A 14,263-nucleotide genomic window follows, 5' to 3' on the forward strand; every position below is an offset into this window, starting at 1 on the left:
CACAGAATGCAGCTAGTGTTTCTGTGGTTTCATATGTCTAATGTCTCTTGAACACACCCTTCAATATTGGTAATGTCATATCCTGTCAACATTCCTTTTTCCCCCTCCCCTCTGACATAGAGCCTGTATTTAATACCTGTTAACCTAAATATATTCCAACGCAAGTCATATGGTTGGGAATTTCTTTCTGCTGTTAGTATTTCTAATACATTTTTTTTCGATTTTCATTTATTCAAAGTAACTAGATTCAAAATCCAGTTACTTTTACAAATGTTCAGCTTTGCCCTGAATTCTGAGCCACCTACATTGTCTATTTAATGGTACTTTGCTGCCCTCTAGCTTATGTTTGAAAAGTTTTCTGTAATGTAACAATTTATTCAATAGTCTCTTGGATATGCCCAATAAATTGATATTCATTTCGATTTAATGAATCATTTATTTGTGGTTTTATAAAAATTAAATTTTTATAGTTATAAATTAAAGTGTCACTTTTCTTTCCAAGTAAAACTGATCTTATTAATCTTAAGAAACATCTCAAAAGAAAAGAAAAAGCTTTGTTATGTCACTGTGTAGCAGGTTCTCAGCAAATTCCTTTTTCCCTTAACTTACACGTTTCCCCTCCATGTAGGTTGATTGTTTTCAAAAATCAATGTGTTTTCTATATTTTATTGCTTTAGCAGCCAGAGAGAAGTAACAGATCTTTTTTGCTCTCAGTGAATGTTGAGTTCTTATCAAAGAATATTTCTAAAAATAAAACAAAATAACTGAATAGCACTATTTTAAGTTCTAAGGATGGTTAGAAATTTCAACCACATGTTTTTTGTGTGTTCAAAAAAATTAAACTACTTAAGGCTTGAATTACTATTCTCAGACAAAAGTTCTGAAATAATGTCATGGCATCATACTTCTTTGTGATAAGATCTTCTGACCTGGATAGAGTTATCAAGCACATATCTACTACCAGAACAATTCCATGTCTGGTTTGCTGAGATTTATTTGTATTCTAACATATAACAATGCAGTGAAACTACATTAACTGGAACTGCATATTAACAGAAAGGACAGGTCCAATTATTTACCAACTTCTGTTCGTTTTAATGCCTAGAAGCCTGAAAATTAAAATGTAATGTTCAGCATAATTTTCAGTGTTGTACTCAGCTGAGACTGTGTAGTGAAGGGCATTTTGGTGTAGCGCAGAGACCGTGAGACTGAGTAGAAACCTGGATTTGATTTCTAGTTTTTTCAACACAAATTTTCGGGGTCTTAAATCTTTTGTTTTTAAAAATGATAAGCATACCTTTCTTGTAAGATCGTAGAGAGCATGAAATAAGGCAATGAATGACAAAGTGCCCACATGATATATGTTATACTAGGAGTTTAATAAACCTTCATTTATTCTGTATCTAGTATAAACATTCAATTGTTCCTAGTCTTCTAATTAAGGGTAATTCTCTGCCTTTCTTTCTCCTTTTCTCTTATCAAAGTTTTCATGCTCTTTGTGTGTCTTTTTATTTACTGTTTTTCAGTCAGGCTTCTTTTTACAAAATCTAGCGATTTTAAGGAAAAAAGAAATTTATTAAAAGATATTAGATATTTAACAGATTCTGGGAGGGCCAGAACAATCAGGTTCAGAAGCTGCACTTGACTGTTCCAGAGACCTAACAGCCACTGACACTGGGCAACAGTACCACCGACGCCCCCACCCCCACAGTGCCAGCCCAGAAGGGCACCCATGGCTTCCTGTCACTGCTGCCTCCCTCAGGCTCAGCAGAGTGGAGTCCAGGAGGATTTTATGTCTGCATCTGATTGGTGAAGTCCTTCTACCATGGCAGCATGAGCAACTGGGAAGGTGAGGTTCTGATTTCTACTTTGGGAGACAAGATCCCAAAGAAGAGGAATTCTGCAAATGTAAAAAAGCTATTGAAAGGTTCCACATGGCTAAAAAGCATTACAACCTCACCTTGCTCTCTGTTTTTTGTTTCTGTTGTTGTTGTTTTTGTTCATTTGATCCCATCAAGCTAATCAAATGGTGTTTACTTAGGAGTTTCTAGAAGCAGAAAACCTGAAGAAGTTCATCTAATGGCAGAAATAGTAGGATCAGCAAAAAAAAAAAAAAAACTGTTGATCTTCTCCACTATCTCCAACTCTATTCCCCCCTCTCTCTGGGTATGTGAATTTCTGTGTTTTATGCTGGACAAGCATAATACTAAACTATGCTAATAACACATGCATTGATTGATGGATTAAAGATTAATTGAATTCCAGAACATATGCAAGGAACAAAAAATATTAATGCAAATGTAAGTAAAATCTGTTCCTTTTATTCTTAGAATGTACATCCTATTTAGAAAATATCATATAAACCCCTAGTCACAGGCAGCATGAGAAGAGCTTTAACAGGGAAGGCACTGTGCACATAGGTAATGTTTAAAGATACAAATTCTAACCCCTGTAACAGAAAACCCAAGGTTAAAAGTATTTTTTAGTTATACCTTTATCACAAACATACTGGTAAGTGTATTTTGTTAAACAGGTGACTGGAGATATGTCAATAGACTGTTCTGTTTGTGATAAGCTCAGACTTCACTGTATGCTTTCAATTTTTATTCAGACTCAAGTTTTTTGATCTTTCATTGCCTTCAAATCATCATTTCAAGCTTTGTTGTTATTCAGACACTGTAAAATGAAATTTTAGATTATAGAATGTCCTTGAAAATAGACTACAATACTAATGTTTTAGTTTCTAGTCTTAAAACATTATTGCTTTTAATTTATATTTCTTCTGTATACGCATTTAATAACCAACTTTAAATTCAGTAATCACATTTTCCCCTAAGCTTTGATTAGAACAATTATAGTAAATTAAAATAAGAAAGTCATTTTTGTAAAACTATTCATAAAGCATCCTTTTCGAACCATAAAGAAGCTTTCCAAATAGTTTTTTTCAGTGTTAGGCCTATAAAAAAATTATTTTTGTTCTGCTCAAGCTACGCAGATCCAAAACTCTTTCATTGTCTGTTCATCTTCTTTGTCTTGGTCTCCCCTAGTATGATGGCTCCCAGAAGAAGGCTTAGCATAAAAATGGTACTCAGGAAATGCTGTTGAATGAATTTCTGACCCTCTTAACCCAGAACGAGAAGGTGGAAATATCAGCAGAAAGTCCCTTTAATAATAAAAAGTCTATGAACAGATGAAAGAAATAGAGAAAAAGATAACTGATTTTTACGTGTACCTACCCCAATTTGTCTTTAGCCCTGAAGTCTGTTGGCCAATGCCTCTTCTGGGGTTGCTTTAAAGAACAAGAATATACATCAGCACATACCTAACTGAAATCTTGGTGGAGACTGCCACACCAACTTACATTATCAATTGATTTGTAATCTATGGCTGAATATTTTCTGTTGATTCACTACTGTATGCTTAATACTGAAGATCATATTCCTAGTTATATAATTCCATCACATGGCATTCTGAATACTGTGTTTTTAAAGTTATGCTAATAATGTGCATGGGGAAAAAGGGACTTCAAACCACTGTGATTATCAGACTTTTTATAGCATCTTTTACTCATTATGGTAAAATGAAGTCAATGCATTAGACATGTTTCAGCCGGGCATGGTGGCTCACGCCTGTAATCCCAGCACTTTGGGAGGCCAGGGGGCAGATCACAAGGTCAGGAGTTCAAGACCGCCTGGCCAACCTAGTGAACCCCCATCTTTACTAAAAATACAAAAGTTAGCTGGCCATGCTAGCAGGCACCTGTAGTCCCAGCTACTTGGGAGGTTGAGGCAGGAGAACTGCTTGAACCAGGGAGGTGGAGGTTGCAGTGAGCTGAGATCACACCATTGCACTCCAGCCTGGGTGATAGAGCGAGACTCTGTCTCAATAAAACAAAAAGAAAAACATATTTCGTTAAGACCCATGGACTATAAAGGGATATGCCATTTTATAAGGATGGGGTAAAGCCAATCCCATTTTTTGCATGTGTGGATCCCTTTGATTAACTCAGATTATCCTCTCTGGAAGTGGGAAGATTGGAGAAGTCATCAATCACTGTTCTTATATCTTTATTCTTTCATCCCCAAATCCCTCAAATTTCCCGAGACTCCTTTGCAAAAAGAAAAGAAGAGAAAATGCACGAAAGAACTTCCATACAACACTTCTACTTTCACCTCTTTGCACTGAACCTATTAACGTGACCACATTCAATCTTAATGAAGGCTCAGAAGTTTCATTTTATTTTTTATTGCTTTCAACGAACACATTGAGGTTTTATTACTGAGAACAGATGGGAAAAGGAATATCAGCAGACAGCTAGAAAATTGGCATGAGGGTCCTCCTTATCCCTCCCATGATGTAATGTGTGGGATTTCATTCTGGAGGTTTCAGGAGAGATTCCCTTCTTTCCCCCACCTACACTACACTACCTTTCTCTCTACTCCATATGCATCCATGAGCTTTATTCTTTTCTTTTATTTTCCTTAGACAGTGTTTCACAATGTCACCCAAGCTGGAGTGCTGTGGTGTGATCATGGCTCACTCTACCCTCAAACTCCCAGGCTCAAGTGATCCTCCCTTCTCAGCCTCCTGAGTAGCTGGGACTACAGGCATGTGCCACCAAGCCAGGTTTTTTTTTTTTTTTTCTTTTTTTTTTTTGGTAGAAACAGGGGTCTCACTATTTGATCCAGGCTGGACTCAAACTCCTGGCCTCAAGCAGTCCTCCTGCCTTGGCCTCCCAAAGTGCTGGGAACTTTCTTCTTATGTATCCAAATACACTTCTCCTGCTCAAAGGAGAAAAGAAGGGAGTAATTAGTGAAGGACAGACCGACTTTCACTATTTATGCTACTGAGTACTCTGAATTTTAATAAGAGCATCTGAGCCAAATTCTAATCCTCTGCTTGTGTGTTTGCTATCTAAATTGAGACCACAGTCCATTTTAATTGAACATAAAATCTGCTGTTTGATCCTAAGCAGTAGAACAGTGTTTTCATTTGCTAGTAAGTAGATTTTGGTCTTCTTCCCAAAAGAAGCTAAACTTTAGTGATAGTTACAATATAATCTCATTCAAACAAAGGCCTGGAACATGTAATATTCTCTGGGGAGGTACCAACCTCTGTGAGCAGAAGATTCAGTGATTTGAATAACAAACTTAAACTCCAGACATAGCTCTGGCTCGCCAGGCAGTTATTCTCACACTCCACAGAACACTAGAGGTTTCAGAGGGACATCTAGTTTCAAAGAATGAAGCAGAGTAGATGGCCCACCCACCCTCACACACATACTTCATTCTATCTACATTTTATGTATTGAACTTCTATATGAAGGATTGTTTAAAGAAAGACTTTAACTTTTGAAATCTGACCTCGTTGTTTGCAACCCCAATTCTCTTCCTTATGGATTTGTTTCTTAAGGATGTTATAACCTTGAAGTTCATAAGCCTTTCAGGAGCAAGCGGAGAAGTGTGAAAAGAGAAGAACTTAGGGGTAACTTCTGCCTACTTGTCATTATATTTTGACAAAAGTTTCTTTAACTTATTGAGAAAGACCATAATGATGCATACAACCTAGATTCATAACATGATTTGATTAGCTAGACTATATTAGTGTGTTTGTCTCCCTGGAAGTCATAATTTATTTGTACCATTAAAATTATTCCTCCTTTTTTTAAGTCATTTAAATTTTGCTTTCTAATGCTAAGTCTTTTTTTAATGTGTGAATATATTTATTGCCCCCCAAAATTCGATATTTGTATCCAGGTCAGCATACACATAGAAGATGATGACTAACTGACAAGATCTGGTAATTTGCCTATTAAAGCTTCACCACAACTATTGTTTGTTTCTGTTATCAGGATCTTCTCAGCAGTCCTACTTCATCTGTCAAATATTCCATGGAGACAAAAAAAATAAAGGCAAGTGTTCTTAGTCTTGTTATTGTCACTGTTGTTAACTATAAAAGTTCAGTCTTTTTGTTTTGGTAGATTAAGTAATAATTACATCTCTAAAGAGTAATTGTGAGTTCTATTCTAAATAAAATACTCTAAGAATTTATTTCTCTCTGCATCTCTTTCTTCGCTCTCCAACTCATATTTCTTCATGGCAACAAAATACCGAATAAAGGTTTCTCCTAGAGCCTGCCTCAGACATTGGTCTTCTTCCAGTGCCACAAGGGCATCTTCCAGTTTTAAAGGGATCTCGGAAGGTTCTACTTGGTAAAAGTCTGTGCTCTCATCTGGACCGGCCAAGACCTCATCACTTGTATGAAGTCCATCTAGGCCTGCAGCCACAGTTGCAGCCAGCACCAAGTAAGGGTTTGCTGTTTCTGAGCCTAGTTTATTTTCTATCCGGGTGCCTTTCTCTCCATGACACTTGATATTAAATATACAGCTGTTATCATTGTATCCCCACGTTGTAGGCACACTCTCCTTCAGGTCTTTTCTGTCCTTGGAATAACGCTTTCGGCAGCTAACAGCAGGCGCCATCAGGCAGCTGAGAGCAGCAGAGTGTTTCAAGAGTCCTGCCAACCATTTTTTCCCAGTGATCGTGAGCTGCTCAGTTCCAGAACTGCTGCAGAACATGTTTTTCTTCCTTTCGACATCCCAGAGACTATGAGACAAAATCCCTGAATTACAAAATCCAGTCTCAATGAAGAAGCTGGTAATGTAATTATATTTGCTTGCTACTTCTTTGACACCTGTTCTGAGGGTAAATGCGTTATCAGCTGAACTAATGCCAAATTCAGGCAGAAAACAGATTTCCATCTGACCAGGCCTGGTAGAGGAGGAAAAACTCTCAACATTGGCTCCAGTGTGATATAAGCCATCAACAAGTTCCTGCATGAAGGGCTGATCATGGTTATTAAAAAATGTTGAAGCAGGAAAAGATATGGTCTTTGAATTTAAAATTTCGGGCACACCAAAAATGCAAAAATCATAGATGAAGGCAGAAAGCAAGGAAAAGCCAGACGCCTGTAGCTGGCTCAACTGCCTTTTTGCAATGTACCTTGGGGAAGTCAAAAGAGGCTCACCAGTCACAGTGAAGGTATCACATATCACTCTTGCAGTTCTCTCAGCCCATGGCAAAACTCTAAAGGTTGATACCTCTGGCATTAGTACTATGTCACTATTAAAACAGGTGGCTCTTAGGTGATTCATTTCATTGTCCTTAGGATTTGGCATCACTTCAAGATAACCTCGGGGCATGCAAACGCCTTGGCTCACTTTCTCCTAAAGAAGGGAAAAAATTAAGAAATTAGGTTTTGAAAACAAACAAAAGGGTTGGGGGAAAAAGAATTGCCAACTTTAAAAAAAAATATATATATATACACACATAAATATATATATACACATATACATATATATATGTAACATCTGTTGGTTAACACTAACTTGATATCAGATGTTAAATATTTTAAAATAAAACCCCCAAAGGCAACTTTATAAACAATGCATCGTTTTAAGCCTTGAGGGCCTTATATGCTCTTAGATCTGAAAATTGCAATTATAAATAAATGGCATAATGATAAAGAAAATCACATTATAGCAAAAGAGAAAGGTAAAGCCTTATGGAATTATTTTAAATTATCATCAAAACTACTTTCTGAAGCACATTTTATATTATAGTACAGTTAAGTCTTCAGATAAGGCTTTATTTTTGCTTATTTTATTGTAATCCTGAGTTAACTGACTCTCTAAAGTCTGCAGTAAACAATTCTCAATCCTTCTCAAATTGCAGACTATGGTCAGCACTGTGACACACAGCATGTCTGTCCTAACACCAGAGGAGCCAGGGAACTAACACCTGCCTTCCTCTCTTTATTCACCTTTACAACCCATTTAAGAATTTAAAACCTCACTGTCTCACAGTCCCAGAAACCTCATCTGTGAATGTGGACCTATAACTCCAAAGTTATAGCTTCCAAAATGTTGTTACCTTTAAGTCAGCATGAACTGGGTGTCAAAGATCTGCCTTCTCATCCTAGCTCTTTCATTAATTACTTCTGTAGATTTCAGCAAGTTACTGGACTATGTGCCTCAGCTTCCACATTGGTAAAACAAATGTTAGACTAGATGACTGCTAAGGTACTTTCTAGCTATCTGTCTCTGGGATTCAGTGATTTTGGTCCTTTATTTAACTTTTGCTCTGTGCCAGGCAATAGGGAAGTGATAATAAGGTTATTAAGTTGAACAGACACATAAAACAATTTCTGGAAATTATGTGTAAGAAATATCAACAAGGTTGAAGGTTACATTACTAGTTGGAGAAAAATCACTGACTGTAAAGGTTGATTCCCATGAAGTCAGTGAAGATCATGAGGTTAATAAAACACGCTAGCAATCTGCAAGGCAGATGCTTTCTTCTTCTTTCTTTCTTTTTCTCTTTTTTCCCCCCACTTATAAACAACAGAAACTTATTCCTCTTTAGTTCTGGAGACTGAGAAGTACAAGATCAAGGCACAAGCAGATTTGGGGTCTTATGAGGGCTGCTTTCTGGTTCCTGTCTTCTTGTGTATCCTCACATGCTGGAAGGAAGCCAGATTATTTATGTTACCTCCAGACCCCAACAAGCATGGCTATCAAAGAGGGGCTGGTATTAGCCAAAGTAATTTACTTGTTTACTCTTCTACATTTGCCCAGGAACCACTGCCTCCTTCTCTTTCCACCATCTCTACACATATTTTCAAATGCTGTTTGACCGAACTGATCCAAGTCTACTTTAACCAGTAATAAGTTGAGTGAGCCAAACACTATTTGGTGCCTACCTAATTCTCCAACTCACTCATGGACCCGTGCATGTAAACTTCATTCACACACACACATACACACACACACACACACACACACACACACACAGTGGGATATTAGAATACTATAATATGGAATCATTTAATTCATATTTTCCCTATCAGCAATAATGTTATTTCCCTGCTTGTCAGTTTTTTAGCTTGAAATTCTGTATATTACTTCTTTACATATCCAAAATGAGGAATAATATATTTTATTCATGAGACTTCTGTGAGTTTCTGCAATTTAAATCTGTGTTTGTATTCACTTGGCTGTGAGTAGCAGAGAACAGCCGGTTGCTATTTCATTCCAGTAGTCCTTCATGAACTCAAAAAATAGTAAAATATCACACTTTATTCTTTAGACTATTTAATCCATATTTTTCTGAGCACTCTTTCCTAACACTGTAATTTGTTTTATTCTTTTCTTGAACATAGAGAATGCAAACTACTTTCCATTACTTATGGAAAATATATAAATATATATGAATATATTCATGATAATATATTGTGTTAAATGGTGTTTATAGATATAAAGCACTGGAACAACTTCACTTAATAAAATTTTTTCAGGATAACTTAAATCCTTATCACAAATGAAACTTGGACCATAGTAAAGGTTATCTTTTGAAATAAGCCAAGAATTAATTATGCATCCTATAGCAAATATCATGTTTTGACTAGATCAAATATAGAAAGAGCCTACATTATTTGCATGTAATTTAAACAAAAATCAACCCTACTGATAGAACAGAGATAATATAAGTTGGTTGTAACGTTTACACCTTACACATCACACACACATGCAATATGTAGGTTACTTTGCACAAATGAATCTTGGTTTTTTAGGGGACAGAGTAAGGAATACACACACACACACACACACACACACGTACAGTGTTTAGATTATTTTGCACAAATTAATCTTGGTTTTTTTTTTTTTTTTGAGTCACAGTTTCACTCTTGTCACCCATGCTGGAGTGCAATGGCAAAATCTTGGCTCACTGCAACCTCAGTCTCCTGGGTTCAAACGATTCTCCTGCCTCAGCCTTCTGAGTAGCTGGATTACAGGCATCCACCACCAGACCCAGCTAATGTTTGTATTTTTAGTAGAGATGGGTTTCACCATGTTGGCCAGGCTGATCTCAAATTCCTGACCTCAGGTGATCTGCCCGCCTTGGCCTCCCAATGCTGGAATTACAAGCATGAGCCACCATGCCCAGCCTCTTAAACCTATTTTTAATGTCTATTCACAGCAAATTTTCCAGAATAAATTGTTTTGTCTTAAATTACAAATTTCAATTGTGCTAATATTTATTATTTGTATCTTTGCAAGTTTCAAAAATAAATTTTAAAAAGTTTATTAAAAAATATATACATACTCTGTGATTATTGAATGAGAAGAAAATAACTGGGTAATGAAATTGGAAAATTAGTTATTCAGAAGCTGGTACTAAGATTAAATTTAGCCTTTGTGAAGATGTATAATAAGTTACATTAAAATTCCCATGATAAACAAACTTTATCTCTAGATAAACTCCAGAAAAAAAAAGTGTTTTTTATATGTGGGATATTGAACAAAATAATGAAAAATATTTTCAGTAGCAGTTAGATTTTAAAAAGCATGTAGAATCTTTCTTATGTCAATTATATCAATCCTTAGCAAGAATAAACAGCATATTGTTTTATTTTTGTAAAAGGATTCCACTGAGAAACTAGGGTAATGTTCTATATATGGTCTTTTAGATGCCATTAGTAAACTAAATGACTAAATTTTGACAAAAACTGAATAGCAAACAGTTTTATATTGAAGTATTTGGCAAGTACTTTGAAGTGCCAGTTATTTTTCCTTATGATTCAAAGAGATTCATTTGAATTATATTCTGAGCCAGTCCACAAGAAAATACACATTTTTCATAAAAATTAAACAACATGTATTCTTGCCTGGATGAAGAAGAAACAATATCTGCAAGCAGGTCCAAGTAATTCCTTAAGAAACAAGTTTGAATCTGTTAGAATTCTTTAAAAAGTGTTTTTGGAGATGCCAAGTTTTTCCCAACATAAAGCAAATTTTAAAATTAGGATCCGATATTAAAGTGATAAAAGTATAACATTTTTAAATAGTTAAACCTGGAGCATGCTTAACTTTTACACTTTCTTAAATAGTACCTACCTGATGTCCCTTGCTAAGAAATGTGATGTTTGATTAACACAACTCAGTCATCGCAATAAACACATGACAAATACTGACACAAAAATTAAGGAAGTCTCAAAACAACAAAAACACAATATCCCTTTTTATCATTTTTAGGAATTTGATATATATTAAGTCATCCAACAATGGAATGTTTTCTTATCAGAATTAGGAGCTGAAAGGGATATGTTGCTTAACTAGAAAATTCTTTCTATTTAATCATTTTTTCCCTTTTATGTTTGCTCTTGGGTCTTCTGTTGCAATTTTCTCATGTCATATAAAATATAATCTTCATAATTGCAGTAAGGGAGAAAACATAATTCTGTGGCACAAAATTAACTCAATGCAGAAGGACTAAAATTACCAGTCTTAATTAGTTTTGTATTTCTATTGGGTAAAGAAATTGCTGTTTGAGAGCTGAGAGTAAATGTTTAGCTCCTTGGGGAGCAATAATGTGTTTGGGAGGAACAAGAGAAGAAACAAAATAAGTTATTGATTTTCAGCTTGAATTACTGTATAGATTACAAGAAAATAAGAAAGAGTAATAAGAACCATTTGCTTGCTAATGGTCATGAAATTACATTCAGTCACAACTGTGTATAAAACTCACTTGAAAAAAGTGTGCAGGGATACTCTTAAACCTGGACACACCATGAAGGTCTGTTGCTTCAAATCGTACAAACTGGAGACGATTTTTGGCCATAGCTTGTCTAATGTGTTTCATTCTAGAAGAGAGTTGAGGTGGGGTCAATATTTGACTGCTGTCCCTCATGCAATCTGCAAAATAAAAAAAAGTTCTAACTCAGTAGATCATGATGAACTAAGAAGCAAAGGAAACTATAGAGTAGTGAATTAATCCTTATGATTAGCAACAACATTAAATATTCATCATGTCACTGGCTTAGAGTTGGATATCTTACCTTTTTTATCCTGACCTTACCATCTTCCCAAAGTTACTGCGTCTAAACAGCCTAAGAGATCGTTTATCAATTAGGATGAGGACAAAATTGACATTATTGGCATAAGGATATAGCAATATCATATGTAGATACTTACTGAAAATCCCTTCGCTTATGGAAATTAGAATATATTTGCATGAGTTCACAGCAAAAAAGAGACCATAAAAGTCTTTCTGCAAGTGACTATTGAACATATTTTGGCCTCTTGAACTGTTAATTTCTATATCATTAAAAGTGAATTTGGTTTTGTTTATTTTCTGGGATTTTGTTTCATTCTGGGAGTTTTTTGCCCAAAGGGCTTTATATCTTTTTAATGGCATCTAACTTTAAGAAGTCTACATATTTCTATCAAATTTAAAACTTGCTTAAATAAGCAAACAAAAGTGTTTTTTTTTTAAAGAATGAGTGTGTAGGAGATGAAAAATCTGGACTGCATACTCAATTTAAAATTAGAAACATAAATAAATGTTCTTTTCAAGATTTTTAAGATACTTTGCGAATTCTAACTTTAGAGCTAGAACTTTGGAGATAAGTCATCTAATTTAACCAACTCATTAGCTAGAGTCCCAAAGTGGTACAATGAGTTACTCCAAACCATACTATCAGTCCTCTGCAGGTTTGAAACTACAATTCATGCTTTTGATTCATGCTGTGTAACTTATTACCACAAATTAGAATAATATGTCTATAGGACATAGAACAGTCAGGCAAATAGTATACATTATAAATGTTAGTTGCTGTCAGAACTTTTAGGAGAGACAGCAGAGTATAGTGGTTAGCACAAAACACTGAGGCCCATCTACCTCCCTTCCAATCCTGCCTTTGCCCTAGCAACAATCTTATCTTCATGCCTCAACTTTCTCATCAATAACATACAACCTACTTCATAGGCTTGTTGTGAGGATTAAACACCTTATTAACAGTTACTGGCAGACAGTAAGCACCATATAAGTGGCACTTAAATGCATAAAGTGAGTACAATTACTCTAGCCCTAGTAAATGATGCCACAATCATGTCTGCATCCAAACACCCATCTGTCACATCACTGATATTGAGCAGCTATAATTTTAAAGTGATATATGCGTATCCTTTTTGAAGATATAATTAGGCTTTAGAAATAAGCATAAAGACTGACAGTTTAGAAACATAGATTAAGTAGATTTTAAGTACATGAAGCATGGGAAAAAACAAATGACTGCTTCCACATATGCAAATATATTACTGATAATGTCCTATCACTGATACATTTGGCTACTCTGAAAGTCTGGAGGCTTTATAACTACCTTCCATTTAACACAAACAATTAAACTGTAGCAATTAAAGTGTTTCATGCTACATTAGCGCTTGCTGTATTCCCAACCTACTCTGAAATACTGGGTGTTCAGCCCAAAATGAATAATGCTCCTTAAACAAAATTTATAGGCATTTTAAAACGTGGAAATAGGGGTCAGGTATGGTGGCTCACTCCTGTAATACCAGCACTTTGGGAAGCTGGGGTGGGCAGATCACTTGAGGCCAGGAGTTCAAGACCAGCTTGGGCAACATGGCAAAACTCTGTCTCTACTAAAAATACAAAAATTTGCTGGGTGTAGTGTCATGCACCTGTAGTCCCAGCTACTGAAGAAGCTGAGGAATGAGAATCGCTTGAGCCTTGGAGGTGGAGGTTGCAGTGAGCCTAGATCACAACATTCTAGCCTGGGTGACAGAGACTGTCTTAACAAATAATAATAATAATATGGAAATTTTTAGACAATGAATATTCTTAACATAATAAGCAATTATGTATAAGCTATAAAGAAGACATCTCCTATAAAAGGAGAAAGGTAATTTTATTGGTTCACCAGTAATAGGATAACAGATCATCTTACTAGTGTTTTGCCTTATCTGTATCTCCTAAATTTTCTATAATGAATACATATTATTTTTAAATAAGTATAATATTTATTCACTCAACATAGATATTTTTCATCATCACATACTGTTCATACTGAACGTGTATCTAAGAATCAGCCAGAAAGAGCCTTGCCCTAATAGAACTTTATATTATAAAGTGGGGCAACTATAGATAATAAACCTGCCATCAAATGCAAAGGTGGGAGAAATTCACTCAGTGAAAGTGCTGAAAAAATATTAAACATAGGGCCGGGCGCGGTGGCTCAAGACTGTAATCCCAGCACTTTGGGAGGCCGAGGCAGGTGGATCACCAGGTCAACAGATCGAGACCAACCCGGTCAACATGGTGAAACCACGTCTCTACTAAAAATACAAAAAATTAACTGGGCGTGGTGGCACGTGCCTGTAATCCCGGCTACTAAGGAGGCTGAGGCA

The 14,263-nt window shown here is 35.8% G+C and overlaps 1 protein-coding gene across 12 annotated transcripts in view; it reads right to left on the minus strand.

Annotated features, from left to right (window-relative positions):
• Positions 1-416: 416 nt before the first annotated feature.
• Positions 417-14,263, minus strand: part of LGSN (lengsin, lens protein with glutamine synthetase domain) — a 46,444-nt gene continuing 32,597 nt past the window's right edge. For 5 of the 12 annotated variants that reach the window (XM_035296010.3, XM_002746698.6, XM_035296008.3 and 2 more), the window contains 2 exons: positions 11,586-11,752; positions 417-7,225 (listed from right to left, as the gene is read on the minus strand). In XM_035296010.3, coding sequence (XP_035151901.1) covers positions 6,026-7,225; positions 11,586-11,747 — 1,362 coding nt within the window. In that variant the 5' untranslated portion in view covers positions 11,748-11,752 and the 3' untranslated portion in view covers positions 417-6,025. The remainder of the gene's footprint in view (positions 7,226-11,585; positions 11,753-14,263) is intronic. The other 7 variants (XM_008994624.6, XM_035296014.3, XM_035296016.3 and 4 more) reach the window with 6 other exon arrangements.

Source organism: Callithrix jacchus, chromosome 4 (assembly GCF_049354715.1).
Source record: "Callithrix jacchus isolate 240 chromosome 4, calJac240_pri, whole genome shotgun sequence".
Taxonomy (NCBI): Eukaryota; Metazoa; Chordata; class Mammalia; order Primates; family Cebidae; genus Callithrix; species Callithrix jacchus.